Source organism: Choloepus didactylus, chromosome 6, assembly GCF_015220235.1.
Source record: "Choloepus didactylus isolate mChoDid1 chromosome 6, mChoDid1.pri, whole genome shotgun sequence".
Taxonomy (NCBI): domain Eukaryota; kingdom Metazoa; phylum Chordata; class Mammalia; order Pilosa; family Megalonychidae; genus Choloepus; species Choloepus didactylus.
In genome coordinates this window covers 118,220,958-118,247,738 of record NC_051312.1, presented here as the reverse complement: position 1 = coordinate 118,247,738, position 26,781 = coordinate 118,220,958, and the positions used below count along the sequence as shown (strand labels likewise).

At 37.1% G+C, this 26,781-nt stretch overlaps 1 protein-coding gene across 1 annotated transcript in view; it reads left to right on the top strand.

Moving 5' to 3' along the window:
- TMEM123 (transmembrane protein 123) overlaps window positions 1-19,299 on the top strand; it is a 56,830-nt gene extending 37,531 nt beyond the window's left edge. The window contains exons 3-5 of the mRNA XM_037841232.1: window positions 10,787-11,044; window positions 12,232-12,385; window positions 16,802-19,299. Of these exons, the coding sequence (XP_037697160.1) occupies window positions 10,787-11,044; window positions 12,232-12,385; window positions 16,802-16,826 (437 nt within the window). The 3' untranslated portion in view covers window positions 16,827-19,299. The remainder of the gene's footprint in view (window positions 1-10,786; window positions 11,045-12,231; window positions 12,386-16,801) is intronic.
- Window positions 19,300-26,781: the final 7,482 nt, after the last annotated feature.

Below are 26,781 nucleotides of genomic sequence, written 5' to 3'. Positions count from 1 at the left end.
AAAGATTGCTCTTTCTCCAAATGGGAAACAAAAGAAATAGTTGCCAGCAATGGCCCCGGCAAAAGAGTAGATTAAAGTATTAGAAACCATGAATGAGGGGGATCAGACCTGGGAAATTCCAGACAAAGACCTTAATAATGATCCTAAATATACTTAAAGAGCTAAAGGAAAACATGGACAAAGAACTAGAAGAAACCTGGAAAATTATAGATGAACATAAAGAAAATATCAATAGAGAGATGGAATTTATGAAAAGGAACCAACAGAGCTGAACCACAGTAACAGATTAAAAATTCCCTAGAGGGGTTCAACAACAGATTGGAGCTGACAGAAGAGTCAGAGAACTTGAAGATAAGACAATTGAAATCATCCAATCTGAGGAACAGAAAGAAGAAAGAAGAAAGAAAAGTGAACAGAGCGTCAGGAACTGGGTGTTCATTAAACATATCAGTATATGCATTGTGGGAGTCCAAGAAGGATAAGAAAGAAAAAGGGGTAGAGAGAATATTCAAAGAAATAATGGCTGAAAACTTCCAAAATCTAATGAAAGACCACGACACTCAAGGAACTCCAGAAGAATAAACCCAAATAATTGTTACAATCAAAGTGTCAAATGTCAAAGAAAAAGAAAATTCTGAAAGCCACTAGAGAGCACCAATGTGTCACATATAAGGGAGCCTCAAGAAGATAAAGTGCTGATTTCTCATCAGAAACCATGGAGGCAAGAATGCATTGGTAAGACATGTGAAGTTCAAAAGCGAAAAATTACCAACCAAGATTTCTGTATCCGGAAAAACTGACTTTAAAAAATGAGGGAGGTGAGGAGCTGGGGGAAAATGCAGAGGTGTTGGGCTTTCTCACCTGGATTGTTGCTGATGTTCTCACAAACATTGAGGATGGGTGGTTTGATGTGCCAAGTCTTTCATGGGACTTGCCCTTAGGAAGCTCATCACTGCAAAGGAGAGGCTAAACCTGCTTATAATTGTGCGTAAGAGTCTCCCCCTGAGTGCTTCTTTGTTGCTCAGATGTGGCCCTCTCTCTCTAGTGAAGCCAACTTGGCAGGTGAACTCACTGCCCTCCCCCTTACATGGGATCTGACTCCTAAGGGTGTAAATCTCCCTGGCAATCCGGGATGAATCTGGACCTGACATCATGGGATTGAGAACATCTTCTTGACCAAAAGGGGGATGCAAAATAAAACGAAATAAAGTTTCAGTGGCTGAGAGATTCCAAAAGGAGCCTAGAGGTCATTCTGGTGGGCATTCTTATGCACTATATAGATAACCCTTTTTAGGTTTTAATGCATTGGAATAGCTGGAAGTAAATACCTGAAACTATCAAACTGCAACCCAGTAGCCTTGACTTTTGAAGATGATTGTATAGCAATGTAGCTTACAAGAGGTGACTGTGATTGTGAAAGCCTTATGGATCACACTCCCTTTATCCAGTGTATGGATGGATGAGTAGAAAAATGGGGACAAAAAACTAAATGAAAAATAGGGTGTGATGGGGGGTGATTGGGTGTTCTTTTATTTTTTATTCTTACTTTCACTTTTTCTGGTACAAGGAAAATGTTCAAAAAATAGATTGGGGTGATGAATGCACAACTATGATATGATGGTACTGTGAACAGCTGTACACTTTGAATAATTGTCTGGTATGTGAATATATCTCAATAAATTTGTATAAAAAAATGAGAGTGGGATTAAGACATTCCCAGATAAACAAAAGCTGAGGGATTCTGTCACCACTAGACTGGCAGTCCAAGAAATATTAAAAAGAGGTCTGCAGGTTGACAGGAAAGGACACTGGACAATTGATTGAAACCACACAAAGAAATAAAGATCTCTTGTACAAAGATAATGATATGGGTAAATATAAATACCATACTATTGTGTTTTTGATTTGTAACTCCACTTTTCACTTTCTACAGGAGGTAAAAGGCAAATGCATAAAATGTAAAGCTAGGTTTCTAGGTAAGTTGGTGGAGTAGGGAACTTTAAGACTCAGTCTCTCCTCCAGGGCAGCTACTAAAGTCAGGAACTGTCTGAAACAACTTTTCAGGGTTCTGGAGACCAGAAGAACACTGTACACCATCCAGGGAAGAGCAGAAGGAAGACACTGATAACCTGCAGTGAAGAGCTACGAGTAAAACTCGCCATACTGCAGAGTCTGGTGCCCATCTCCACTCTTATGGCAAGCTGTCCCAGTTCCAGTCCTTGATTGGAAATACAAGTCCCGTTCTGCAGGAACAGAGAGGAAGGCATGGCAAAGCACCAATTGAGGCTTTTGATTAACGAACTTAGAATGCTGGATCCCAGCTCTAAGGACAGCTGCAGTTTCAACCAGCTCAGGAAAAAAAGCCAGCAGCTTCTGTTTCAGCCAGTCTCCCAACAGGGGTGAAAGTGGGAGTTATTTAAAGTCACAGTGCCTTGCTAGGGCTGTGGGAGACAGTTGCTGAAGGGTGACACTTTCCCAAAAAAGGGTGGGGGTGGGGTGGGCACAGCCCAGCACTGTTTGCAATTTTTGATAAGCAAATCCAGATTGCTGGGTCCTGGCTCTCTGCTAGTGTTTCACCCCACCCTGGATAAAAGTGGTTGGAAATCTGTTTCTGCCCTCCCCCAGGCAGGGATGGAGTTGACTGAGACTTAGAGGCACAGTACCAACTTAGGTCTCTGGGGAACAGTTTACAGAAGAGCACCACCTGGTGGGCAGGCCAGTAAAGCACAGCTTCAGGGAGCCATCAGAGAAGTTTGGTGTCCTTCTGGGTCTCCTCCCCAGAGCATTTGGAACTGATCTACACCCCCTTTGTGGGTCCCTAGCCATCTTTTCCCTGGGAAATACCGACTTGGGAAAGTCCTCTCTGGGGTGACCCTCCTCCCACAATGCCCTCCAGGCAAAAGCAGCTAGAAACAACAAAAGGAGCTTCCAAAAACTACAGAAGCAAATGAAGAACAAATAGATCATTCCCAGGGAAGGAATGGGGGAAAGGAAGCTTTCTCCTTGGGGTGAAACAATTGTACAATAGTGCAATCTCAAAAATTGTACCATATGTCCAGGGCAAGAAGCAGATGAATAAGAGCTGAAAAATCTAATCAGTTAAACATGAGCTATTCTAAAGGTTCTATAATAAGTTGAGCCAGTGTCAGAGAAGTGCCTTAGCACAAAGCTAATCAACAAGAAAACCCTAGGCAAGAGAGAGAAACTGATCTCCAGACTACACTTATCAAGATAATCTCCTGCCTAGATACCAGCAAAACATTACAAGCCATAATAAGAAACAGACAGATATGGTCCAGGCAAAGGCACGTATTAAAATTAAAGAAAAGACACGGATTTGGAACGACTAATCAGAGATGTTCAAACAAATCTCCTAAATCATTTCAAGGCAGTGAAGGAAAACATGGCTAATGAGATAAAGGATATTAAGAAGACAGTGGGGGAGCACAAAGAAGAATTTGAGAACATGAAGTCTAACAGGAAGGAGAATGAAAGACACAAAAGAAAAGATGAAAAATACACTAAAGGTATACAATAGCAGATTTGAACAGGCAGAAGAAAGAATCAGTGAGCTAGAAGACAGGAAGTTAAAATCTTACAGACAGAAGAACAGATAGAGAAAAGAATGTAAAAGATTGAGCAGTGTCTAAAGGATTTGAATGACAGCATAAAGTGTGCAAAAATACATGTCATGGGTGTCCCAGAAGAAGGGAAAAGGGGCAGAAAGAATATTTGAGGAAATAATGGCCCAAAATTTCCTAACTCTTATAAAGGGCATAAATATTCATGTTCAAGAAGTGCAACATACTACAAACAGAATAATCCCGATAGACATACTCCAAGACAAATACTAATCAGAATGTCAAGCACCAAAGATAAGGAGAGAATATTGAAAGCAAGAGAAAAGTGACTTGTGACATTCAAGGGAAATGCAATAGGTTAACTGCCAATTTCTCATCAGAAACCATGGAGGTGAGAAGGCAGGGTATGATAATATTGAGGATTCAGAAAATGAACAGCTGGTGGCCAAAAATTCTTCATCTGGCAAATCTGTCCTTCAAAAATGAGGAAGAGTTGAAAGTATTCACAGATAAATGGAAACTGAGTTTGTCAATGAGAGACCTGACCTACAAGAAATACTAAACGCAATTCTACAGACTGAAAGGAAATGACAGAGGTTTGGAGGAAAGTGTAGAATTGAAGATTATTAGTAAGGGTAACTAAAAGGGTAAAAACAGAGACAAAAATAATATGACATATAAAAACCAAAGGATAAAATGGTTGAAGTAAGTACTGCCTGTCCAGTAATATCATTGAATGTTATGGATTAAACTCCCAATCCAAAGACACAGATTGGCAGAATGGATTTAAAGACTCAAAGACACAAAATAGGTTGAAAGTGAAAGGTTGGAAAAAGACATTCCACACAAACAGTAGCCAAAAAAGGTTACAAATTCAACACAATCTTAATCAAAATTCCAGCAGCCTACTCTGCAGAAATGGAAAAGCCAATCATCAAATTTATTTGGAGGGTAAGGGGCCCTGAGTAGTCAAAAACATCTTGAAAAAGAAGAAAGAATTTGGAGAACTCACACTTCCTGACTTTAAAGCATATTACAGAGCCATGGTGATCAAAACAGCATGGTTCTGGCATAAAGATAGATATATTGACCAAAAGAACTGAATTGAGAATTCTGAAATAAACCCTTGCGTCTGTGGTCAGTTGAATTTTGACAAGGATGCCAAGTCCACTCAACTGGGTCAGAACAGTCTCTTCAGCAAATGGTGCTGGGAGAACTGGAGGTATCAATAGCCGAAAGAATGAAAGAGGACCCCTATCGCACTCCCCGTACAAAAATTAACTCAAAAATGGATCAAAGACCTAAATATAAGAGCCGGTACCATAAAACTCCTAGAAGAAAATGTAGGGAAGCATCTTCAAGATCTTGTGGTTGGCAGTAGTTTCTTAGACTTTACACCCAAAGCACAAACAATGAAAGAAAAAATTTTTAAATGGCACTTCCTCAAAATTAAATATTTTTGTGCTTCAAAGGACTTTCTCAAGTTGAAAAGGCAGGCTACTCAATGGGAGAAGATAGTTGGAAACCACATATCCAATAGGGTTTAATATCTGGAATATAAAAAGAAAATCCTTCAACTCAACATTTAAAAGACAACCCAATTTAAAAATGGGCAAAAGACTTGAATAGGCATTTTTCCAAAGAGGAAATACAAATGGCTACAAAGCACATGAAAAGATGCTCAAGATCACTAGCTATCAGGGAAATGCAAATCAAAACCACAATGAGATAGCATTTCACACATACTAGAATGACCACTATTAAGAAAACAGAAAACTGCAAGTGTTGGAGAGGATGTGAAGAAATAGGAACACTCGTTACTGCTGGTGGCAATGTAAAATGGTGCAGCTACTGTGGCGGTTCCTCAGAAGTATATAATTGCCATATTATTTGGCAATCCTGCTACTAATTATATACCCAGAAGTACTGAAAGCAGGGATGAGAACATTTTCACACTGATATTCATAGTGGGATTATTCACAATTGCCAAAATATGGAAGCAACCCAAGTGTCCATTATCTGATGAATGGATAAAGAAAATGTGGTGTGTATATATAAATGATGGAATATTATTCAGGTGTAAGAAGGGATGAAGTCCTGATGTATGTGACAACATGGATGAACCTTGAAGACATTATGTTGAATGAAATAAAACAGATACCAAAGGATGAATATTATATTATCTCTTTAATATGATGTAATTATAATAAGCAATCTAATAAGAGTTAAAATCTAGAATATAGGTTACCAGGAGATAGAATGAGGGTAGAGAATGGGGATATGATGCTTAATTCACGCAGAATTTATTAGGTTAATTGTCAGTGTTGGATATGGATGGAGGTGATGCTAGCACATTATTGTGAGCGTAGTTAACAGCACCAAATTCTACGTGATTGTGGTTAAAGGGGGAAGTTTAAGGTCATGTATGTCACTAGAAGAAAAGCTGCAGGACAAAATATGGTACTGTTTAACGTAGTAAACCTTGTTGTAGATGATGACTGGAGTTAGTACAGTTTTAAGGAAGTTATTTTATGAACATGAACAACTGTACATCATTATTACAAGGTATTAACAGTAAGGTAGTATATGGGAAAAATACACTTACTGCAATATGATCTATAGTTAAAGGTGATATTTAATTTTCTTTCATCTCTTTTAACAGGGATACCACACCAGTCCTAAGTGTCAATAATAAGGGGGTATAAAGGGCATGGTGTTTTTAGAGTGATGAAAACATTCCAAAATTGATTGTAGCAATGAATACACAACTCTGTGAATATACTGCAAGTCATGGATTGTACAGTTTGGATGGATTGTATGGTGTGTCAATATATCTCAAAACTTTTTAAAAATATAATAAAAACCAATGGTTTTTGACTCATAGTTTGTAAATATGTAATTTGTGACAAGAACTACATAAAGGTGAGGGGATGGAGGAGTCTAGAAACATAATTTATGTATGCTATTAAAGGTATATTGTATCAAAGAAAATGAGATTGTTTATAGATTTAGGATGTTAGATTTAAGCCTCATGGAAATCACAAAGAAAATACCAGAATATGCAAACTCATAGAGATAGAAAGTAGAGTTAAAGGTTAAAAGTAGGTTACCAGTGGTGTAGGGAAAGGGCATTGGGAGTTGCTGCAAAATTAATGTAGGATTTCTGTTGGGAATGAAGGGAGTGTTTTAGTAATGGATGGTGGTGAGGGTACTGCAGCACTGTGATTGTGATTCATCCCACTGAATGGTATGCTTGAGAGAGGTTGAAATAGGAAGATTTATGTCGTATATGTTTCCACAATTTTTAGAAAAGATAAACCAGAGAGATAATGTCCATTAAATGCAACACATAATATGGTATGGGCTCTTAAGAATGGAAGACAAAAGGTTCAAAATGACATTATTGAGTAAAAAAACACCTAGAGGGAGAAACTAAGATAGCAACTAGGTGAGACAGGGCAAAAATACACCTCCGTGAAAAACACTAGATAAAAACCAAAAAGTGACCCAGAATACCGGTTACAGTGATGCGCCACTGGATGAGGTCTTCTAGTTCCACAGAGGCCATATACTTGGTGAAACTGGGAGTCTGCATTCTGAAACGAGTGAGTAGGCTGGCTGGAAGACCCGCAGCCACGTGGCGGTCTGGAAAAGCCAGGGTTTGGCATTTGGAGACCGACGGGCTCTTTTAAAAAGAAAAGGGAAAACCCAGGAGCGGCTGCAGCTGCGATAGTGGGAACCATGCAGTAAAATACAGCAAGAGGGGACTGGGCCAGCCTCTCGGTGTCTGCCCTGGAAGATAGCCTGCTGCAGATACCCTTGGGGCCAGGGGAACAGAGGAGAGAGCTGGAAGCAGAAAGAAACCCCACGGCTTGCAGCTGGCTCCCCAGAGTGCTGGATAAACTCCTGCCTGGGGCCATGCCCACAGCCCAGAGCCCTGCCAGTTGCCCTGGAGCTGGGAAGGAGGAATGTGTGAGGAGGGTGGTGTGGAGACGCCCCATTCAGCCATCTTTGCATCGGGTTGAAAGCACCCTGGCACGGCACGGTGGCCCAGGGCTTCCCTTGAGGGACGGCATGCACTGGTGAAGTAGCATGGCATTCCCTCAGCAGGGGTCCTGGAGAATCGCGGCTGGGCGGGGGGACCCGCTCGGAGAACCCAGGGACACTACACCAAGTCCGGTGGTTTGTGGGACAGTGAGAGAGAGGGTCTGGGGCTGAAATGAAATGAAGGTTTAGACTCTTGCGGCGGCCTTGAATCCCCCGGAACCTGGGGGATTTGAATATTAAAACTCCTTCCTCCCTGGCCACCCGTACACACGCCCCACATTCAGGGCGGATGGCTCCAGATGTTCTCCAACTGAACCCCACAAGAATCATTTCCCCACACACCGTGAGGACAAGGTGGAGAACTGACTTGAGGGGTATAGGTGACTCACAGATGCCATCTGCTGGGTAGTTAGAGAAAGTGTACGCCACCAAACTGTGTTTCTGAAAAATTAGGTATTTTTTTTTTTTTTTTACAACTTGAAAGAACCCTATCAAGCAAAGCAAATGCCAAGAGGCCAAAAACAACAGAAAATCTTAATGCATATGATAAAACCAGATGATATGGAGAACCCAAATCCAAACACACAAATCAAGAAATTGGAAGAGACAAAGTACCTCGCACAATTGATCAAAGAATTACAATCGAGGAACGAAAACATGGCAAAGGATTTAAAGGACATGAAGAAGACCATGGCCCAGGATATAAGCGACATAAAGAAGACCCCAGAAGAGCATAAAGAAGACATTGCAAGAGTAAGTAAAAAAATAGAAGATCTTATGGAAATAAAAGAAACTGTTGACCAAATTAAAAAGACTCTGGATATTCACAATACAAGACTAGAGGAAGCTGAACAACGTCTCAGTGTCCTAGAAGTCCACAGAATAGAAAATGAAAGAACAAAAGAAAGAATGGAGAAAAAAAATCGAAATGGATCTCAGGGATATGATAGATAAAATAAAACATCCAAACTTAAGACTCATTGGTATTCCAGAAGGGGAAAAGAAGGGTAAAGGTCTAGAAAGAGTATTCAAAGAAATTGTTGGGGAAAACTTCCCAAACCTTATACACAATATAAATACACAAAGCATAAATTCCCAGCAAACTCCAAATAGAATAAATCCAAATAAACCCACTCTGAGACATATTCTGATCAGACTTTCAAATACTGAAGAGAAGGAGCAAGTTCTGAAAGCAGCAAGAGAAAAGCAATTCACCACATACAAAGGAAACAACATAAGACTAAGTTGTGACTACTCAGCGGCCACCATGGAGGCGAGAAGGCAGTGGCATGACATATTTAAAATTCTGAGAGAAAAAAATTTCCAACCAAGAATACTTTATCCAGCAAAACTCTCCTTCAAATTTGAGGGAGAGCTTAAATTTTTCACAGACAAACAAATGGTGAGAGACTTTGCCAATAAAAGACTTGCCCTACTTCAGATTCTAAAGGGAGCCCTAGCAACAAAGAAACAAAGAAAGGAGAAAGAGATACAGAGAATTTTAACAGACATATATAGTACCTTACATCCCAAATCACCAGCACAGTCATTTTTCTCTAGTGATCACAGATTTTCCTCCAGAAGGGACCATAAGCTGGGACATAAAACAAGCCTCAATAAATTAAAAAAAAAAAAAAAAATGAATATAGTCAAAGCACATTCTCCAACCACAATGGAATACAAATAGAAGTCAGTAATTTTTGAACTGTAACTCCACTGTTTACTTCCTACATGATGTAAAATACACAAACTCTAATGACGAATCAGTGGTTTTGAACTCAATGTAAAATATGTAATTTTAGACAACTATATAAAGGTGGGGGAATGGAGGAGTATAGGAACATAGTTTTTATGTGTCCTATTGAAGTGAAGGTGGGTATCAAAGAAAAACAAGATTGATGTGGATTTAAGAGGTTAATTTTAAGCCCCACAGTAAACACAAAGAAATTATCAGAGGATATGACCATAGAGATGAAAAGTAGAGTTTGGGTTAAGAGAAATGGGGGAAGGGGCAATGGGGAGTTAAGAGATGAGTGTAGGGTTGCTGTTTGAGGTGAAGGAAAATTTCTAGTAATGAATGGTGGGAAAGAGCATTACAACATTCTAAATGTGATTAATCCCAGTAATGGAGTGCTAGGGAGGGGTGGAATGGGAAGATTTAGGCTGTATATATGTCTCCACAATTGAAAAAAAAAAAATACAGTCTAAATAGATGACAATTGAATGCCAAGGATGAACTTGGATGGGATTAGAGTATAGAGGACAGGTGGCTCAAACACACACAGTTGAGACATAAGGAAAAGGAAATATAGAATGTGAGCTTTGTATCATTGTTGAATCTCTTGTACTTCTTAGCTGCACTTAATGGGATTGCATAAAAGAATGTTCTTGTTCATGGGAAGTGTATACATGAATTATAGTGTATGTTCAAGAATGTGTGCAGCTAGCTCTCGTGCTCAGAAGACAGAGCAATAGATGATGGATGATAGGGAGGGAGGGATGAAGAGAGGGAGGGAAAGAAATAGCGATGTGACAGCAGGTTAAAGTTGGTGGATTGAGCTGTCGGGGGAGGGGGGTCAGGGTATGATGGAATTCTGTGTATGGGGTTAGTATTGTTTTTGCAACTGTTCCTATAACTTTGAATTTATTTCAAAAAAAAAAAAACTTAGAAACCATGAAAAAAAAATGACATTATTGGGGCATAAGAAAAAATTGGAATATAGACTGTAGGCTTTATCAGTGTAAATTCCTCGAACTTGCTGACTGCGCTTAAGGTGGTTACATAGCGAATATTCTTGTTCGTAGGAAGTGTACATGGAAGTATTATGATGTGTGCAACTTGCCCTCAAATGTTCAGAAAATAGATATGGCAAAGGTGGAAAAATGTTGAAATTGGTGGATCTGGGTATTTGGAGGTGTGGGGGTATGTTGAATTTTCTCTGTATGGGGTTTGTATTATTTTTGCACCTGTCGTATAAGTCTGAAATTATTTCAAAATCAAAATTAAAAAAGGAAAAACTCTGAGCTCTGTGTAATTATCCTTGATGCTGCTGTATTTGTTAGACCTCTTAATGTGTAGTCATGAACGTCTCGATAAAGTGGAATCTTTATCCCCTAAGTCATAGTCCCAAATTTAATGTTTCTTAACATTCTTGCAGGGAGTGTCATACAGTTGCCACCCAGCCATGCAAATGAAATGTCCAACAGCACCTTGAAACAGTTAACAACTCCAGTTTCCTCCACCTCAAGCAATGTGACAGCACCCATAGCAGCATTTAATGTGACATCAGGGGTCTCTACAGATACCTCCACCACCTTAAAGTCTACACCCAGTACAACAGGTGTTTCGCGAAACACATCCCAGATGACCACAACCCATAATAGTTCAGTGACATCTGTTTCTTCATCAGTAACAGGTATGTATGAAAATTGACCTGTTTTTTTCCTGCACTGAAAATAGTTGTTAAATTCTACATTTAGGTCATTATTCCATTCTGCAAAAATAGGTGTAGAAATTTAGAGAGTGATTTCCTGTTAAATAAATTAGCTGTGGAAATCAGGAAAAGAGTTAATTGACCTCGTATTCTTGTTCCTTTGAAACGAGTTTCCCACTTAAACATGCCAAGATCTATCTTATACAAACATGTATAAGGCCCATCTATGAATAAGTAATTTATTGTGATGGAATTTTATTTTATCTGGTTTGAAAATGTGTCATACCTGTAACTCTTTCTACCTCACTCTAGAAAGGAACTGAGCAGACTCAATCCAAAACTTTGGTTATAATTCATCTGGGCCATAAATATATTTTTGAATGGTATTAGATAGACTCATGTATAGTATTAGTATATAGTTCATAGTATTAGAGTCAATATTCTTAATATTTGCATTTAAAATATAATGCATGTAAAACCATGAATTTAAAACCTTTTAAAGATGAATCTCTTCAGAGTTATCCAAAGTTGAAGTTCTGTTTAAAGCTAGCAATTATATTTATATTTATTAGAACAAGTAGCAGACTTTATGGTTTCTTTTGTGTTTTTACATGTTTCTACTCCTTACAGTTTATTTTCCTTATTATTACAATTTATGTATTGAAATCAGTGTTAATGTCCCAGGGGCTCTTGAAGTGATAAAACCAAAATAATTAAAATTCCCAATTTATTACAAAAAGAGAAGTTTCAGGTGGAAACTTATTTACTCAAATTGTATCCTGTTTCAAGATTACAGTACAGCTTTGTTACCCAGATCTCTTTTGTTAAGACATGAACTCTACAGAGGGTACATAAGAAAAAATATATATTCCAAATCTTGCTGCTTCTGGGGATTTAGTAGCCCATCCAAGTTCAGCATCATCAACAGCTGAATGAATTTAAGATATTGGAGTTGCAGGCACTGGGAGTTTCAGTTAAGGTATGTGTGTGGATAGACTGAAAGAAATAGAGCCAAGCCATCCCTAGACACAAGGTTAGGCTAGTGAGCAACTTTCTGTGCCAAGATTCCCTTCACCCCTCAGTGTTCTTATACAGAAATTCAGTTTTAGTTTTTTTACAATATTAAAAAAGCAAACACTAAAGCCAATTTTCTTTTTGTTTTCTTTTAGTCACAGCAACTGTTAATTCTAAGGAAAATAAAGGATCAAAATTTGATATTGGCAGCTTTGTTGGTGGTATTGTGTTAACACTGGGAGTTTTATCTATTCTTTACATTGGATGCAAAACCTATTACTCAAGAAGAGGCATTCGGTATAGAACCATGTAAGTTTTGATTGGCCAGGGCTTTTTTTGTTGTTTATTTCTGCACTTCTTTAATTTAAATATCATGACGAAATGTCAGAGTCTGGCCAGTGTTCCTCTCAGGGATGAATAATTCATAAATTTATGAGTTATATCCCATTACTCCTCTATTCCCAAAGTAGATTGTTTATGTACAAGCCTGTGATTATAATTATTTGCAAATGAAAATGCATATATGCACCTATAAAAAGCTTTGTATTTTGTTAGTGTGATGCATTTTACATGAGAGACACAAGTTTAGCCAGTTCTTTTCATTTGCTTACATTTCTGACCATAAGAAATAGAGTCAGTCTGTTGACCTAGTGGGTCCTGTGTCTGTTGGTGGCACTAAAAATATATCCTTGGTTTTTGCTTGGTTTTTGCTTTCCATGACACGGACTTCAGAAACTAAAGTATTTCATATAGCCTCATTTTTCTCTTATATCTTACTATATTAAATGAGTTGTTTATATAAAAAATATACATTCAAGCCTCATCATTTGCAAATGTGTCTACTCACTAAAACTTATTTGTAACTCCAAAATCAATGTTTGCAGTTGTTCACGGATGTGCACAGGGCGGCAAAAATTTTGAGTCACCTGACATGTTTCCAGCTGAGTTTGAAGAAGGCAGTACTCTGCCTTCTTGTTTCAGCTCTTATACTGTAAACAAGCGTTCTTTTCACGGTATGTTTAGTGCTGTTTTTTGGGGGGAGGGGGGCATTTTTATGCTTTCTGTCGGGTGATTTCTCTGTTTAAAGTGGCTTCCAGGCATAGTACTTGAGTTCTGTCTAGTGTTTTTAAGCACATGGCTGTGATGTGCCTTGCGGGAAATGTGTTGGATAAGCCTTGTTCGGGTATGAATTGTGGTGCTGTTGGCCATGAGTTCACTATTAATGAATCGACACTTCATCCATTGAGCTTCATTTACCTGCCCCCCACTGTGTTGTATGATTAAACTTGTCTAAATTTATGTTTCAAGGCTTGTTTAAATTTGTTCTAAAATGTTCTAAGGCAATGCTAGTTTCTGCATGAGGTTAAATGGGAGCAGTCTCTCAAAAGCTGGGAGCTTCCTAGGGAAGTAAAAGATATAGGTGTCTTTAAAAAAAAAACACACACACATAAAACAAGCTTTTGTATTGATTGATGAAATGTTGTTACTAGAGGCTCTCAGGCACCTAACCCTATATTTCCTATAAGGGCACTGGGTTCAGTATTTACTAATTCAGCTTCATCAACAGTCAACAAACCATGTTCACCCTGCACGTAGCTCTGAAGGTCTTAGAGTTTTTGAATGTGCATCACCTCCCAACTTTTGTTGGTCCAACAAAGTCCTTTAGGTTTTTGTCAAAAATTTGAGTCTAATATGTACAAGAGCCAATTCATTCTTTTGATTATTTAGATACCCTTCTTAGGAACTAAGAAAACTTGCTAATGTCTGTTTTAGGAACTATACACAGTTTTAAGTATTGATTTATCACAGTTTGTTTTTGTTCATCTAAGTTATGCCTCATTAATACACAACAAACTTTCCAAAATTTGTTCTCCGGGTTAACCGTTGTTATACGCATGTGTCCCATACACAGAGTTCTGCATCAAAACTGTTTGGGAACTGCTAGATTGAGCAAAGTAAAATAAAACATTTTACTTTACCTATAGTACTTCTCTAAACTTTGATATGCTGATGTGCATTATGAATTTACAGGAGCAGAATAAAAAAATGAAACGTTTCTCAAATTTTTAATTCAAATATTTGTTGAATGAATACTCCCCCTTTTTCTTTTATTCAGGGTACATCTCTTGGAACTGGTATTGTGTGAAAAGCATTTTGGAAAATATTGGTATAGAGTATTTGTTTGAGGGTGTCTCCCCCACCCCCAGCCACAAATATTTATTTTTATTAGTTGACAAACACACAGAGCTTACTTCATGTCAGACACTGTTCTAGGCATCTTCCCTTTTTACACTAGATGTCATTCAATACATATAAAAGAGCAAATCTGACTTGTTATAATAAACAGTTGCTAGTTTTATAAGTACTAAATAAAAACATGCAAAAGTCTATTCTCAGTTCATTGGCATAAGCTTCTGAATGAAGTAGTCTTATCAATGAAAATAGGATCTAGCAAAGTCGTATTATTAATACTTAAACAAAAGTGATAATTTAAAAAAATTACTAATTTAAAAAAATTGTATTTAAAGTTATCTTATATATATTTATCATATCGAACTCCCTTTAAAAGAATATTCAGGTGATGTTTTGCCAGATTAAAAGCCATATTCAGAGACTTTCTTTCTTATATTAATCAACAAATGAGATCAAATACATAAAGGAAATTGTGACTAAATAGAATTAATTTAGAATTGCTTTAAAATTTGAAGTATTTAAAATTATTGCATATATCTAGAAATATTTGTCATCTATTTTCTTGGTAAATGTTCTAGTTTGCTAATGCTACCAGAATGCAAAACACCAGAGATGGATTGACTTTTATAAAAGGGGGTTTATTTGGTTACACATAAAAGTTATTTTGGTTACACCATAAAGTGGCCTTAAGCAATCAGGTACCTTCACTGGAGGATGGCCAATGGTGTCTGGAAAACCTCCGTTAGCTGGGAAGACATATGGCTGGCATCTGCTCCAAAGGTCTGGTTTCAAAATGGCTTTCTCCCAGGATGTTCCTCTCTAGGCTGCAGTTCCTCAAAATATCACTCTTAGTTGCACTTGGGGTGTTTGTCCTCTCTTAGCTTTTCTGGAGCACAAGTCTGCTTTCAACGGCCGTCTTCAAACTGCAGTTCCTCTCTCAGCTTCTGGGTGTTCTTTAGTGTCCTTCTTGGCTGTAGCTCCTCTTCAAAACATCAGTCAGCTGCACTTAGTTCCTTCTGTTTGTCAGCCCGTTTATATGGCTCCACTGATAAGGCCCACCCTGAATGGGCGGAGCGACACTTTCATGGACATTATCCGATCAGAGTCATCACCCACACCTAGGTGGGGCGCATCTCCACAGAAACACTCAAAAGAATTACAATCTAATCAACACTGATAACGTCTGCCCACACAAGATTACATCAGAGATAATGGCGTTTGAGGGACACAGTACATTCAAATTGGCACAGTAAATTTTACCAACTAAACAAAAGGTACATTTTGATAATTGTATATTAAATGCTGCTCATTTCTCATAATGCCAATATTTGTCCATATGGTTGAGGCTACTGAATAGTGAAGCAATTAAACTGCCTTAACTACAAAATATCTAATTCTAGCTTTATGGGCTAGTTTTTTCTCATATACATGACCAGATAATGCTGCCCGAAAGAAGTCAGAGTCCAGAATCCCCATTACTGTAAAGGAACTGTGCCTACCGAAGCAGAGTTTGACTCTATTAGGAGTCTTATGTTCATGTAGGAGTCAGTATGTGGTAAAAGTACCATATTTAATCGACTCTAAGCACCCCCTTTTTGGTTTTTTTTTTCTTTCATATTTTTACATCTCTGAAATTGGGATGTATCTTACAGTCTGGTATGAGAAAGCATTATATTTTAGTTTAATTGGCTGTGTGTGTTTTTTAAGTGCTTCATAAAAAAAATAGTGCATTTTAAAGCCAATAGTTCCTTTGAAGCTATAAAAAAATAGCATCCCATAAGTAAGGACTTACTGTTTGTTCCATTAAAGGAACTTAAATTTTCTCTGTGTAGTAATAATGAACATTCCTAGTTTTCATTTATGGGATAATAACACTGATTAACATGTCAATTAAAACTTTAACTCCTTGTTTTTCAGAATTGTGTGTGGAGAGATAGTGGAGTGAAATGGTTAAGAGATGGAGCTTGGGGCAGGTAGACTTAGTTTTGAGCCCTAGTTCTGCTTTTGACTAATAGAGTGCCGCCTCATGGCTGTATAAAGGAGGCAGCCTAGTCTGTTGTGGTCAAGAGTTAGGGCTCTGGAGACAAGAGAGTGTTCACATGTGTGCTCAGCCTCTGACTTTACAAAATGGGATAATAAAAGTGCCTTCTGCATAGGTTACTGTGACGAGTAAATGAGATATGGATATAAAATCTTTTAGCATAATACTCGGCATATAGTAAATGGTCAAGAAATGGTTTATTGGAGGTTATTTTGTTTTTTTAAAAGATTATGATTATAATAGGTACCTGGTGAAAAGTCACACAGCCACTAAGAGGCAGAGCTGGGATTTGAATGCAAGCCTGTTTGAATCCCTTAACCACTGTAGTGTACCAGATCTTTTACTTAAGAAACTACCCACAGCAATGACAATAATTTTGATTGTGAATATTGAAATTGTTCTATAGTCACTTTACTTACAAATATGAACATGTAAGTAGTCTTGATATTAATATAAAATGTAAAATAATTGTAACCTTTGATATATTACAGCGATGAACATGATGCCATCATTTAAGAAAATCCAAGGACCAAGGAAAGAAGAAAGATTGATGCAGCCCTATCAATTAATTTTGGTTTACTATTAGTTTAAAAAATATTTTCTTGAAAATAGTATAAACAGACCATGCATATAGTAAAATGTATTATGCAGATGTTCCTCATAATTACTAAAGGTAAAAAAGTTTGGGTTTGTGTTTTTTTTAATGAACATTTGGAGCTTATAAACAGTGTAGTAGTTATATTCACTTCTGGCAAATATGGAGTAAGACAAGCAAGTCCTCTCCCATTTTTTTTGTGGCATTGGTCACATAGGGCCAGTAATTGGAAGACATCATCACTGCAGGGCAGGGTGCCATCTGGGTATGTAAATAAGGAGCTCATCACAGCACTTGGATTTTGAGTGTCTTTGTTGCTCACACAAAGGATTCCAGTGCCTTTTAGAGCTGAATTTATCTTAATTACTAATGCTGTACAGCAGAAATTATACAGTTCAGCAATGTAAGTATAATTTTAGTTTGTCTCTTCAAAAAGCAGCAACACTTTTGATATGTTTCAAGTATAGTAGTTGGTTTAGAAACATAATACACACACACACACACACACATCTTCAAATAAAACCAGAAACATTATCTGAGCTTAACCTTCATAGAAATACAGTGGAGCACTGGAGAGGATGTATTTTTAGTAATAACTTCTTTTGAGCTTTCAGTGGTAGTTGATATAAAATTCTTTTTGACTTTTCTCTTTATTATTTCAGTAAGTTGCAATGTTTAACATGATAGTGTTTTAAAGACTTAGTTGTTGGTATTAAGTAATCCTTGCATTATAGGAGAGAACTCCTAGAAGTAGATTATTTGCTACTGTAAGAATATTGTCATCACTGGAAATTGCTTTTTATGTCATATTCACTTAATTTTAATTTTATATTTAGGAAATATTTTTAAGAGATGTAGAGCTGCTTTCAATATTTGGAAATGTCTGATGGAGTGTAAACAAACATAACTTAAAAAAAAAAGTCCTTGATATGGTTTCCAAAACAGTGTTTAGAATTCCATATAGTCAAAACTATAGATTAATGCTGTTTAACAAGCCAGGAATTAGGGGGTTCCCCCAAGGATACTAAAAGCTGCAGGATGAAAATGCTGCATTTTTATACCTTACCAGTTTTGTTGGAAAGATTTGGGGAAAGAGCATTTTTTATACTAGAACAAACACAAGTATATTTTGGAATGAATTATTTTGAAGTTTTAAAACAAATTTTTAAGACAGGAAATTTCCTCTTTCCTTATTTGGGTATTTCCCCAGACCACTCCCGTTTCTCAATTCTGAAAAGGGGGTACTTTTAGATGCATTATGTTAATGTGGGAAAAGCACAGTATTGTAAGGAACACCAGAACTAGCTAATGTATTTTGGAATATTTTCAGTTTTTTAGTTTATCTACCAGTACTCAAAACTCAGGGTCAAGGTTTGACAAAGAAGGTATTTAGGCATACTGTAAATACTAAGATAGTATTCCTATCTCAGATGGCCAAAGTAAAGCACACCATTATCTGACATAGTCCAAAAATGAGTTAAGAGGTCCTAATGAACATGTGTCTAAATTTAATAGAAATAAAATATGACTTGTGATCAGCTTTTGGTTTGCCGAGACTGCCAGATACCAAGAATCTTGGTATAAAGGATCATTTCTACTTGTTGTGCATTATGACCATGGTGATAAATATTGATGATAACAAGTATCTAAAATATGTTTGTGATAGGATGTATATAACACATGCAGTTGGAGGAAATTTTATGAAATACGTGTGTTTAGAATAATTTGAAGAGATGTGGATTGATAGGTGAGTTGTATATTACTAACTTTGTCCTAAATTGGTTATTCAATCACTGCTTCCGTTTCTTTGCAAAATACAATTAAGATATCCTTTATAGTAGTGGGGGCCTTTTAAATTTAACTGGTTCTGTCTTTTGCATTCTTGATATTTCAGACTTCAAGTCGGTCAGAACTTTGTGGGTAGATCTGAAGTTTTTCTTGAATATTTGTTTCTTTTTTAGCACTTTGAAGATGCAAAACCACTTTTTAAGTACTAAATGTCATTGTTTTCCTTGAAAATAGTTAACTTTGCTATGAGTTTGAAATTATTTTAGTTACATCTTTTTTCTGTATCTAAGTAGTAGAATTTGTTAGTTTTAAATACCGGTACTTTATCAGTGCGGTCAGTTGTTTTTCTGTTTTCTTTGTTTGTTTGTTTTAAAGGAAATAATGATGCAAAGCAATGTTTTGCTCTAGGACATGTTATCTAAGTGCAGATTTATCTTCCTAATTATGTTTACTTAAATAGATGTTCAAATGTATTTACATTCCTTGAGAATGTATCTGTTTGACTATAAAAGCAACCCAGATGTATGTCTAAATATTAGGCAAAAGCCAATGTAGGATTTTAAAGTTTCCTTGGATAATCTATAAAATGAATAATTCAAACACAGATAATGAGAGTTGGCAGTAATTTCAGTGACATTTTTTGTATTTTTAGAAAACAAATTTTAGGCAATTTCCTGTTACTTTTTTTTTCTTTTTCTTTTTCTTTTTAAATAGTGATCAGCTTTTGATATTTTATTGTTACTGAGATCTATTTTTAGAATAAAATTTTGTTCCTCCAGCTCAAGAGTTTCAAATGTGCGGTTTTACCTCTTTTCATTAAACTTGAAGAGCAATCAACAGAATAGAAGAAGCCCCAGATAAAGGCAGACTGCAGGTACTAGCTAAACTGATAAAGCAGTGATATTCCAAGTGTGATCCCCAGACTAGCAGCATCAGCATCACGTGGGAACTTTATTAGACATGCATATTCTTGGCCTGCACCCCAGACCTACCTAATCAGAAACTCGGGGGGGTTGACCTCAGCAATCAGTGTAACAAGTCCTCCAGGGCTATCCATGTCTGATGTACACCAAAGTTTGAGAGCCACAGTTCTAAAGGATTTTCATTTGAAACCACTTCTTTCTTCTGGTGGGCAAAATTTTAAAAATAGGTATATTCACTGTGAAAATAAAAAGCTACCATTCCCTAGAGAAATCAGCTGCAAATGAATTAACATATAATATAGTATTTTCAACAGTCTTTTGTGTTCACAGCTGGACATAATTTAATTGTATCTGAGAATGACTTAAGTGTTGTTCTTATAAGGTAACCTAGATTAAAGGATACACTCCAGGAAACCCTTATATAATTAAAAGCACCTATTAAGTTTCAACTAATCACTTTTAAAAAAAAATTAAAGTATGTTAAATATACCAAAAAACTGCATAAATTAGAAGTATACAATACAATGAATTATCACAAAAGGAACAAACCTCTCTTATCCCTATCCAGATCAAAAACTAGAATATCACCAGCCCTCAGGAAGCCCTTCTTAGTCATCTTTCTCCCCAAAGGTAACAACTTGATTTCTAACATAATTGCTTTTTTTTTTTTTTTTTTTTTTTTGCTTAAGTTGCTGAAATGCAATATAGCAGAAATGGGTTGGCTTTTACAATGGGAATTTATTAACTTACAATTTACAGTTCTAAGGCTGTGAAAATATCCAGCTCAAGGCATCAATAGGATAATACCTGGACTCTGAAGACAGGCTGCCAGCATTTGGGGCACCTGTGACATATGACAAGGCACATGACAATGTCTGCTGGTTCTTCTTTCCCAGGTTGTGTGGTTTTCAGTTTCTGGCCTCAGTGGCTCCCTCTCTAAGCTTCTCTGATGCTTTTCTTTGTTAGCTTCTCTTAATTTCATCTCTTAGCTTCTCTTAGTGCTCTGGTAGTCATTGGTTTATTTTTTATTGCTGTGTAGTAGTATGTTATGAACACATCAGTTTATCCATGCACATTTGTGTTTCTAGTATTCTCTTATTACAAATAATGCCAGTGTGAACTATCTTGTACATGCCTTTAGGTGCAAATTTACAAGCATTTCTTTTGGGTATATATTTAGGACTGGAATTCCTGGGCCATAGCGTTTATGTGTGTGTGGCGCTTTAGCAGATAATGTTAAACAGTGTTTGCAAGTGATTCAATCAGTTTGCACCCCCACTGGTAGTCTGAGGGTTCCTGTTCTATATCCTTGCCAGCACTTGATTTGTCACTCTTGAATTTGTCGTTCTTGTAGCTGCTTATTGGTATGCCATTGTGGCTTTTCTTTGTATTTCCCTCATAACTAATGAGATTAAACACCTTTTCATACATTCATTGGCCATTTGGTGGCTATATTCTTGTAAAGTGCTTGTTCACCTCTCTTGCCTGTTTTTCTAATGGGTTTTCTGTCTTGCTCGTTTGTTCTTCCCTATGTATCCTGGATCTAAGCCATTGTTAGTTATATAGTTTGTAAATATATCTCTCCCACTTTATAGCTTAATTACTTTTTCCCTTTAATATGTCTTCTCCTCTGCACTTTTCCATAATTATCATCTGTACACTTGTTTTTTTCTTAGGAATAGTAACAATATAAATCTCCAGAGTGATATATCTGCCTCCACTATTAAATGTCATCATTCATTCACTTTCCTGCCTTAAACATATTTATTACAAATATATTTCTCTATCGGTTCTTTATCACTACCCTGTCTCATCTTTCAGCATGCTCCCATCCATAATCATCCTTTATTCCATCCATTTGAACTGTTTACAGTACTCTAAAAACAATTTGTTGGGAGACCATTCTCTGTAAGTCTCACATTTCTACATGTGTGAATGAGGCACTGACTACTCTTTGCCTGGGATTAATTTTCAAGAATTAATTGAGCAAAGGGAAGGTTGACTTCAGCTGTGGAAGACAGAGACAGGGTCTTTCTTTTAGGGCAAAGGATAGGCGTGGTCACTATGCATTATAAAGCTTAAGTTTCATAAGATCAGAGTCCTCTCCTGTAATGCAACCCACTGTTTTGCAGATGGCATTGGATCCACTATTCATTACATTGTGGGAATTGGGGTTTGGAGATATCGTGTAAAAATTATTGATGCTCTGACTAATATTGTTGAGAGTAATCAACTGGTCTTTTTCTGACTCAGTAGTCTCAAGTCTTCTACACACATCTCTGAAACTATGGCAGGCTAACTTACAGTTTGCATGCAGGGTAAAAATCTCACTTCATGGTTTCTTGATAATAGTCTTTCATTTTTAAATATATTCATGGGCTGTTCCCTGTTTTCACTGTCTTCTGTCATTTCATAACTTCTGAAGCATAATCACTTTTAATCTACAGAAAAACTAAATTTTGGTTCTCTGAAATTCTTTCTGTACTTGAAAAAACATGGTATATACAAACTACGTTTTCATTGAATATGTATCCAGCACAAAAGTCTTTCATTATGTCCTTTGAAAATGCTCCAAATGAAATGTTTGTTATCCTTAATCCTTGCAAATTTTGTTTTTGGGAATAGAGCAGCTAACAGCACCTTCCCAACATGTATTTTATGTCATCTCTTCTGCCTTTGCATGATCTTACAGATTCCTTAGTGGGAAAAGTACAGAGCACAACTTAATAGATAAATTTGGATATAAATAGCTTATAACCTCACTAAAATCTTAAGAGAAAAATGCTTTTCCTTCCTTCCGTCTCAGTGGAAGAGATGGTCTTTCTGTCCAAAAGTGTCTACAAAGATTTGCCCATTTTTATTAATAAAATGCTTATCATTATTTTTTAAATTTTTATTAAAAGCTAGTGGGGGTGCAAACAACCTGCAAATAGTGAACATGGATGTTCTCATGGGCAGTCTCACATTAGACCCCACTAAAATTTTTATTAAAAACCTGTGAAGAATAATCAAGTCAGAAATTATTGACCCTCATGGGAAAAACTAAGAATCAGGGAGAGTAATAAAGGGTTTTCCCAAAGCCTTATTAAATGGTAACTAGGGCTTAGAAGTAAAGCCTTTAGAATTGAAATTCAGGGCTCTTTTCGTTACTACACTGAGCTATACAGTCATGTGGTTTACAACATAATTACCTATTAACCTTTTTATTAAATTCAGTTTTATTGAGATATATTCATATACCATACAGTCATCCACGGTGTACAATCACTTGTTCACAGTACCATTATATAGTTGTGTATTCATCACCACAATCAATTTTTGAACATTTTCATTACCATACACAAAAAGAATAAGAATAAAAGTTAAAGTAAAAAAGAACACTCAAAACGTCCCATACACCCAGTCCCTTCCCACTATTCATTTACTTTTTGTCCTCATTTTTCTATTTATCTGTCCATACGCTGGATAAAGGGAGTGGAAGCCAGAAAGTTTTCCAAATCACATTGTCACACAGTGTAAGCTATGTAGTTACACAATTGTCTTCAACAATCAAGGCTCCTGGGTTGCAGTTCAACTGTTTAAGGCATTTCTTTCTAGCTATTCCAATACACTAAAAACTAAAAAGGGTATCTCTCTAATGCATAAGAATAATCTCCAGAATGACCTCTTGACTCTATTTGAGATCTGTCAGCCACTGAAACTTTACTTCATTTCTCTTTCCCCTTTTGGTCCAAGAAGGCTTCTCAATGCCATGATGCCAGGGCCAAGCTCATCCCCATGAGTCATGTCCCACGTTGCCAGGGAGATTTACACCCCTGGGAGTCACACCCCACATAGGGTGAAGGGCAGTGAGTTTACCTGCAGAGTTGGCTTACAGAGAGAGGTCACATCTGAACAACAAAAGAGGTTCTCTGGGGGTGACTCTTAGGCTTAGCCTCTCCTTTGCAGTAACCAACTTCATAAGGGTAAGCCCCAAGATTGGGGGCTTGACCTTCTAAATTGGTAGACCCCAATGCTTGTGAGAATATCATTAATTCCCCAGGTGGGGAAACTTAGTATTTCCATATTTTTCCCCAGTCCCTCAAGAGGGCTTTGCAAATACATTTTTTATTTTCTGCCCAAATTACTCTGGGATGTATTAGCGCTGCACACTAGCATGTACAAACCAACCAGATTTCACTCCCTATTCAACGGTTCATGTGATTATGTTTGAATAAACTGACCATTCAAGTTAAATTATATAGTGTGTTACAGATATGCACCTAATAAACATCTCTTCCTTTGGTCTCACTCAGAAGTTGAAGTTTTAAAAACACCGTCAATATCGTCCTTTACCCTTTAGTCTGATTTACCTTAATCCTAACCAAGTCTATTTCGTTCATATCTCTAACTGAAGTCTGATCTCCTTTTTCGGACTCTTAACATTTGCTATATGGGGTAATGCTGACATTTATAGCTGCTGGACTCGGGCTTTGAGTCTCAGGTGTCACACAGATACCCAAAGTTCCAGGGACCAAGTAGGTTATACTCAAAGAGCTCAGCATCTCAGAATTTAGAAATAGCCATCACAACTCAGGAATAGATGTAACTGCTATAAGAGTTTTATTCTAGGAACCTTTACAATAAGCCTTCCCCTGATAACCTATGGTCTCAGACTCAATTCTCAGAGTTTGCACATTATATTTAGTCCATTTTAGTGGGCACTATAATATTTTTCTTTTCATTTCTGGTTTATTTCACTCAACATGCTGTCCTCAATGTCCATTCACCTCACAACTTCACTTCTTTTTGTAGCAGCTCAATATTCCATTGTATGTATACACCACAGTTCACCATTCTGTTCATCAGTTGATGTTCACCATTTTGTTCATCAGTTGATGTACAGGCCACCTCCATCCACTGCAAATCGTGAATACTGACACCATAAACCCCTGTGCAAATGTCCATTCGTGTCCCTCTTTTCAGTTCTCCCAAGTATATACCCAGTAACTGAGTTGCAAGGCCATATGGCAGTCCCATGCTTAGCTTCCTGTAGAACCACCACACTGCCCTCCAGAAGGGCTGCACCATTCTACTTCCCCACCAATGGTGATTAAGTACATTCCTTTCTCCACATTTTCTCTAGCACATGTACCTCTGTTTTAGATGGTTTATTCACACACCATACATTCCATCCTAAGTAAACAATCAGTGGTTCCCTATATAATCACAGTTATGCATTCACCACCACTATCAATATAAGGACCTTTCCATTTCTTCCACAAAGAAGAAAAAAAAAAAAAAAAAGCTAAACAGCAACAAAAGAAAAAAAAAGATAAAAAAAGTCAATGGTACCAACACCAAGAATCCCATACCCCTCCCTTGTATCCCCCTCTTACAGACATTTAGTTTGGGTATATTGCCTTTGTTACAATTAATGGAAGCATATTATAATGTTACTATTAATGATAGACCCTAGTTTGCATTGATTGTATTCTCTCCCCAATACCACCCCGTTTTTAACACCTTGCAAAGTTGACATTCCTTTCTTCTTTCCCATGTGAAAACATTCTTACATTTGTACATTTAATCACAATCATTGACCACTCTGGGTTTCATTAAGTTATACAGTCCCCATCTTTATCTTCTGTCTTGCCTTCCTGGCTCTGAAAAGGGGCTTTCTCTCCTTCTCTTTTGTTTTTCTCCCATTCCATGTAGCTCATTAGTGAAAGCCTCAGGGATTTTCAGTTGCCAGCCTTGACCCAGGCAAGGGTGGAGTTTTCTAGTATTCTGAGCTCAGCCATCTCCAAAAGCCTCTTTTTATTTATTATTTTCATTTCCATCAGCCCTGCCTCCTCTCCAACGGGAGCGACCTCAGGGTTCCTTTCCTGCTGCTTCTGCGTTTATCTGTGCTTGTAGTTTATATTCAGTAGTCTAAATTTGTTGATTAAAACTGCAATTGGAGCTTCATTAAGTTACTTTCCCTCTCTTCAGATAGCCTGCTTCTTTTTTCCACAGGGAATGTTTCAACTCATTCCTGTGCCTGTGGGGGAGGGGTGCCAGCTCTGCAGCTTGGGGAGCTTTACTTACAGTTCTATGCTGATCTCAGCCATTCTACCCATTCCAGGTTGGTATACGATGTGTGTCCAGTCACGGACATACACCAACAGTTGTTCTAGACTATTTACTAGTTGTTTCTGGCTGTTTACTAGTTGCTCTAGAGGACTATCTAAATTCCACACCTCTCTGCCACCATCTTGCCCCACCTTCTGTTTACAGGATCTTGAATGAATTTATAAATATTTTAAAAATCTGTTTTAATTTCTAACATGGTAAATATTGATAGATATAACCCACATATACACAGTTCTTTATTGTCCTCAGTTTTCAGGACTGTAAAAGGGGTTCTGAAATCAAACAGTTTAAGAACTGCTACTATACACTAACAGATTTTTCTCACATATAGTAGAGGATACTGATTGAAATGTTACACTTCCAGAAAAAAAAGTGTACGTCTGTCTCCAAAACTGACAGCCAGTTGTCCTTTGACTTATGGAATAAATGGCAGCTAACAAATAAAGGGTCTCTTAGGATGTTAAGAGTGGAACAGAAGAGAGAACTTTATTCAGCTCCAGTACTTGTCTTGTCCTCTTTTCAGAGAGAACATGGAAAAATACCAAGACAGAAGCAAAAGAGAGTGAAGAAATACAGAGATACTATTTCCAAACACAAGAAAATGGAAAACTGAAATATGGTTTAGCAAGAGATGATTAAACAAAAAAAATGTAAATTTCTCAAGTCACGTCTACTCAGACGGTGTACAATTCAGTCTACCACTTATTATCTGCAGCAATCTATATCATTTCGCTGAGCCTCGGGTTTCCACATTTATAAAACAAGGATAACATATCTCCTAAGGTTTTAAGGATTAAATAGGGCAATAAATAAAACTAATGACATTCGTCCATTTGTTAACTTAATGAGCACCTTAATTATGCCAGTCTGATTATCATCAATAGGAGGGCAAAAGTGATAAGAAATAAAAGTCTAAAATCCTACTCTGATCTAAAAACATGAGAATTCAGCAAGTTGGTAATGCATAAATTACATTTTAACTTTCTTACATTTTATTCAATATTTTTTACAGAATTCCTTTTATGTTATTAAAACTGGCTAGTTGAATAAA